This window comes from Brienomyrus brachyistius, unplaced genomic scaffold (assembly GCF_023856365.1).
Source record: "Brienomyrus brachyistius isolate T26 unplaced genomic scaffold, BBRACH_0.4 scaffold40, whole genome shotgun sequence".
NCBI classification, from domain to species: Eukaryota; Metazoa; Chordata; class Actinopteri; order Osteoglossiformes; family Mormyridae; genus Brienomyrus; species Brienomyrus brachyistius.
Genome location: NW_026042315.1, coordinates 1,532,419 through 1,538,314, shown reverse-complemented (window position 1 = coordinate 1,538,314; position 5,896 = coordinate 1,532,419). Strand labels below are relative to the sequence as shown.

The following is a 5,896-nucleotide window of genomic DNA, read 5'->3' as shown; positions in this document are numbered from 1 at the left end:
TTTGGGAGGGGTTCCAGTTACATAATGGGCTCATTCTAATTCAACTGTTTTGACTATATTATAGCTATATTCCAGATTTATTACAGCCAAACACATCTCGGAGCTCCGAGGAACCTCCTTCTCCTTATATTTCCCTCCATCCCACTCTTCTCATCCCTCCATCCCTCAAATACTGTGTAATGATGATATGTGTGTGTGTGGGGTGTGAGGGATGGGCGTGATAGGTAATAGTTAATTAAGTGGCTACACCTGGGTTGTGAGGGATCTGGGGTGGGAGAGGGAGTGGGAGGCGCGTTAGGGAGATATGGTCTGGTAGGCACCGTACGGGTGGGGTCCGGGAGGGAGGTGCCGCTCGTATGCTGTTTAGGGCTGCCGGCTGTGAAGCCAGAGAGTGGGCGGTAGGGACAGTTCCCGGTGCGGTAGGGCGAGGACAGTCAGGACAGTGGGGGTAGGAGGCTATGACCACTGCTTAGACGGGGTGGTTGATAGACGGGAGTAGCGGCACCCTCATAGGGACGGATTGGCGGTGGGGGGGTGGGATTGGAATTCCCTTTCCGTGGGACGTTCTAGGTGACGGACCGGTGTGATTGTTCCTTCCCCGGGGGAGGGTCCTGATCCCTGGGAGGGGAAGGGGTGTTCTGTTTTAACTATGTCTTTATGGTATGTGTGTTCTGTGTGTTTTAAATGCGCAGTGTAACCGCTTAGGGTCGGGACAGGACTATATACAGTAGGCGGTTCTGGTCCCGTAAGGCTTGCATGTGCACGACGTGTGGGGATTACTGTGCATTGCAGTGATATTGGTGTGCCGTGCCCTAATGGGGATGTTGTGTGGTGCGGGATTTACTGTGTGGTAGCGTGGGTTAACACACGCTTAAAAAGGGGTGGTGTGCTACGGGGAGAAAGCGGGACCGAACTCTTTGTGATTCCAGATCCAACCCGACGGGTCGCTGCATGAATTGTACTGAATAAAAGTATCTTTGTAATTGTAGCTGCAGTCTGGTGGTGATCTGTTCTCCTTTCACAGCCTCTGACGCTAGTTTGGGTTCGTTACACTGGTGGCAGCGGTGGGATCATTTCTTTCCTTTGTGGTTTTTCCGTTTAGAAACCTAGAATTAGCTTTAACATGTCGGAGGCGGAGGATAGTGTACAATCTCCTAATTATGAGGTCGCTGATTGTTCTGTTACGTCTAGAGAGTGTTTTCTCAATCTCCCGGTGGCCCCGCCTGCTCACCCAATATTTATACCGGAAACTTTTAATGGTGTGGGGCGTGAGTGGTCTGACTGGTCGGAATAATTTGATCTGGCGGCTGAGGTAAACAGGTGAGATGAGTTTCTGAAAATTAAGTTTATATCTTTGCTATTGTCTGGCCGTGCTATAGGGAGATGCTAACTACATCAAAAACCAAATGAATTAAAAAACGTGGAAAATAACGTTGAAATAATATTTTTAACGATGTCGCTGCGATATCGCTATTTGTAAAAAAAAGAAAAAAAAAAGAAAAAAATAGTTACTGGAAAAGCTACAGCGTTTTAAAAGTATTTGCTCTACCGATAAGCTACTGAAAGAAGTAAAGTTAGTAGCGTCGTTCATTTTAGTTAGCTACCCCACAACACTGGACATAAAAATAACTGAACAATGTTAACATTTTCATAATTTAAGCCCTCTCAACAGAAGCACTTTAATGAGAATATTTGAAAAATTAACTGATAACTGTCATGCCCGGCTCGTCCGCTCCTCCTGTGTGCCACGCCCCCTGATTACCCACGTGTTTTCTCCCGATTGTACCCAGCTGTATCTAGTTTATTTGCTCAGTCCTGTGTATTTCAGTCCGTGTCTTACCCGAGTCCTTTGTCCGTCATTGATGTTTCCTGATGTCTGTTGCCGTCCAGTGTTCCCTGCCCCGGATATCCTTATTAAAACCCCGTTTTCCCGTATCCCGCTTGCCTGCCTGCTCCTTACCCGCACGATCGCCGCTTATCTCCGGCGTGATCGTGACAGATAACATATCAGTTATCTATATTTTTAAAATTTACTTTGTTAGAAAGGCTCTTGTGTCTTTAAGAAACGGCGGTGCGTGCAAAGGACTATGGGTGCACGCAGGACTAGAGCGCGGGAGAGCCGGAGAGATAGGTAGCAAGTCAGCGAGCGGTAACTTATAATTAGTTAACTTAGTTGTTCCTGAAAGTAATAAACTCCGTGGGTTATGTATGCGTCACTGATGAACGTAAGTATTGAGTTTATTGAATAAGTTGTAATTATCGCTGACGAGTGTTTTGTTATACCTTAGGAAGGTATTTACGTTGATTTCCTATCCAATCATTCCCTTTACTTCGATTATGTATTGTGTTGGTGTGTTATGGTAATGGCTTTTGTAAGCATTGTAGTAATTGGTTTTCCGTTTATCTGTTATAGAACCATACATACATCCATTCATACGTACAGGAAATAAAACTCATAACAACCTCCGTCCATCTTGTCTACCCTGCATCGTAATTGATATCCCGCAGCGAGTACTACCCTCCTGCAGCAACTCGTACAGTTTTCCCAGGGGAGTGTGGCCCCCCTTTTCCACATACTTTGAAAACGGACTCAAATTAAGCCTATACGAAAAATTCAGAAGCCTATACAGTCTCAAATGAAGCCTGTTGCGTTTTTATACAATCGGCCTGGGATTCCGCTTAACGTCACGCCCGAAGCTCACACTTTGATTGCAAACGGGAAGAAACATAACTATTGTCACGTACATCGGCGGATGTCATCAATTAAGCCTGCATACTGGAGACTACAAAGGGACAGCACACGCAACGGGGGTTGCGAAGTATTGCCAATGTTTCATTGCTATATCGAGCGCTTGCTTGTCCAGTGTCATTCCCTCGTTCCTTACCTTGCCTGCCTTCCTTTCCCAGAGCAGCCCTCGTCCCTGAACCTCCCGTCCTGCCTTCCCTGCCAGCCCCAGGATCTCTCGTCTCCCCTTCCCTTCGTCTCCGTGTCCTGTGCCTGCCTGTTGGACTGCATCTCCCCGGCTACCGAATCTACCTTCTGTCCCCGACCATTCTTCTTGCCTGGCCCATTGAAAGCCTGTTCCCTGCTCGATCTAATAAAGATCGCTCTGTTCCGCATTCCTGGGTCCGCGTTTCCCTGCCGAGGGTGTCCTAACAATTATGTCTCCAGTAATAATTTTCTGCTAATAGCATTAATTCTCTTATTTCGGTATCGTTGTACTGCATGTACATGTTATCACCATCAAAGAAAAAAACGCGTTATGACTTATCAGTCATTATTATTGTTTTTGTCGTTTATTTAATCGTGTAGCAATACTGCCACTTGTCATATTATTCATTGCGTATTTATATAATATTAACCAATGACCAATCTCTGTATCTTACTAGCATCTTTTGCGCATTTGTCTTTGTATCAGCCGTAGCGGTCTGCAGGGGGAATCGCAGAAGCTGGAGTTTCTTAGAGCACTGCATGGGTTTGGACAAACATTAGGTATTGGTAATATTACTGGACAAAAATATATCGTTATTGGTGTCCACCAAAGTTTCCAGCACTAGCTACAAGAAATGAGATTGAATGCATTTGCTCGTTTTTATTTGTATTTATTTTTTTAAAAGTTTCTTACATTATATCCGTGCTTTTTAAAGGTTATATCTCAATTTTTCAAAAGTAAACACAAAAAGGATGACACTTAATGCCCCCTCCCTGCCCCCACCCTATTTAGAACGTTAGGCGTTCCATTACGTAAAAATGTAGTACTACGTCATGATGCACCGCTTATAAATGATCTGTTTGATAAGGGAGAATCAAACACAAACGATTCGTGAGTGCATCGTACGTGTTGTAAGAGCAAGTGAAGCTGAAAGACATTGACAGTTAAGGTAAGGCCTCCCCTTCAAAATGTATACTTCACTTAGATCAAAGGTATTAAACTAAAAAAAACGCTGTGAGATGCTAAACTACCGACCGCAAAACGTGCAGACTGGTGGGTGTCAATTGCGCTGGAATGACATTACATGGTTTTAATTTTTCTCTGATATCGGCCGGCCAGATACAGTAATTTGTTTGAGACCCCTGAATTTAAATAATAATTAATTTTTATAACGATGGTGGCCTATATAATGTGCCGATTTACTTGTGAAGTTGTTCAGCTGGTTGACATGGCATTGATTACTGCTTTTTAAGAAAGTGCATGTAGTCTCACACTGCAGAAGTCCATTGCTCAGTTGTCAGCATGCTCAGCGTGTCGCCTGTGATGTGTCCTGCACAGCAGCAGGCTACATTGCGTTTAATGGACTAATACTTCTTCAACCCATTAAATGATTCCTTTCTCTCTCCCTGCCAGTGATGGCACCCTCTATCAATCTCTTCACCTTCCTCGTCCTGTCCCTGGTGGGGGGCAGCTCTTCATGGGACGAAGCTTCTCCTTGCGGATCCGGCTCCATCCTGACAAGGCCCTACACGGCCTTGTGTGAGCTGGATGCGGTGTGGGGCTTGGTGGTGGTGGTGGCGGCAGCGGCGGCGGCCCTCGCCTCGCTGATCCTGCTCCTGGTGGTACTGTGTCGCCTGCGGAAGATCACAGAGGCTGAGGAGCGCAGCGGGGTGGCGCCGCTACTCCTGCTGCTCGCAGCCATATTTGGGCTTTGTGGCCTCAGCCTGGGATACATCGCTGAGCAGCAAGAGAGCCTCTGCTTCGCCCGGCGTGTCCTGAGGGGGGTGTTGCTTGCTATCTGCAACACATGCCTCGTGTTTCATGGTCTGCGACTGCGCCGGTTGGGACAAGGTGCTCATAGCCCCAGCACAGGTCAACTGATGGGGCTGGCGGTGGCCTTGGCCGTGTTGGATCCGGAGTGGATCCTTCTAGCCACGATGTCCACGTGCCAGCCAGCCTGTGAATACCAGCCGCTGGACTTTGCGCTGGCCACCACTTATGTGCTGGTCCTGCTCCTGGCAGCACTGGTGGGGGCGGCCTGCAGTCTGTGGAGGCAGCAGCCACGGTGGAGGTGCAGGACCATGTGGCTGCTCATCACCTGCCTGGCCTCAGTCCTGCTGTGGGTGGCCTGGATCACCTTCTGCCTGTATGGCAACGCGGCGCTTGGCCTGCCCCCAACATGGGACAACCGGGTACAGGCAGTGGTGCTGCTGGCACAAGCATGGCTGCTCATACTGCTGCACGCTGCTCCTGAGGTCCACGCCACCTTACGGCCCCCATCCCGCATGAGAGAGGCCAATTTAGAGGAGGGCCTTTCTCACCTGTAGTTTGGAGCAAACCGGGACTTCGTGTTCAGTGACAACAACTCAGGTATGGTACTTTGTTTTTGCTTCTTTGACCTACTCTGTGACTCTGTGTGTACTTGAGAGAGAGCATAGCCCTCGCTCTTTCCTCACACGGAGCCCCTACTGGAAGTCTGTGGAACAGCAGCATATAAGCAAGGTCTATGGACCTTTCCCTGTAACTCAGATCTCACTTGAGCAGAGCTTAGGTACCATGGCTGCATGTGCCCCCCCCCCCCCCCAACAATCCCAAAAAAAAAGTGAAGTATGACTACTGCACTGCTGAAGGATGTTTACATGATCAATATCTGTCTCTCTCCTGCAGGTGTCCTCCCCAGCCCCCAGGAAACATTACATTTTAAATAAATAATATATATATCATCATCACTGGAAGTGGTGTGTTTTTTTAGGGTTAAAAAGTTGAGAAACATTCAATGGTCATCATCATACCATATATCAGTAGCCCAGCCACTGGTCAGTTCCTTCACTCTACTGTTACAGACTTTCATGAAAACATTTTTTAAATGTGGGTGTTTTACCTGTATGATATGCTTGCCTTTTGTACTGGACATAAAATAGAATTAAATTTTTACATTATATTACTCATACAACAGGCGCAGT

At 47.2% G+C, this 5,896-nt stretch overlaps 1 protein-coding gene across 4 annotated transcripts; it reads left to right on the top strand.

Moving 5' to 3' along the window:
* The first annotated feature begins 2,022 nt into the window (after positions 1 to 2,022).
* LOC125722579 (G-protein coupled receptor family C group 5 member B-like) lies at positions 2,023 to 5,659 on the top strand. 4 transcript variants are annotated; one of them, XM_048998749.1, is made up of 4 exons: positions 2,023 to 2,225; positions 2,414 to 2,819; positions 3,420 to 5,303; positions 5,601 to 5,659. In XM_048998749.1, exon 3 carries the CDS (start codon positions 4,349 to 4,351, stop codon positions 5,258 to 5,260), a length of 912 nt encoding a protein of 303 aa, XP_048854706.1. In that variant the 5' UTR covers positions 2,023 to 2,225; positions 2,414 to 2,819; positions 3,420 to 4,348; the 3' UTR covers positions 5,261 to 5,303; positions 5,601 to 5,659. The 4 variants fall into 4 exon arrangements, with proteins under 4 accessions (XP_048854706.1, XP_048854708.1, XP_048854709.1 ...); XM_048998751.1 differs by having other exon boundaries at positions 2,023 to 2,819; positions 3,420 to 3,882; positions 4,347 to 5,303; XM_048998752.1 differs by lacking the exon at positions 2,414 to 2,819 and having other exon boundaries at positions 4,347 to 5,303.
* Positions 5,660 to 5,896: the final 237 nt, after the last annotated feature.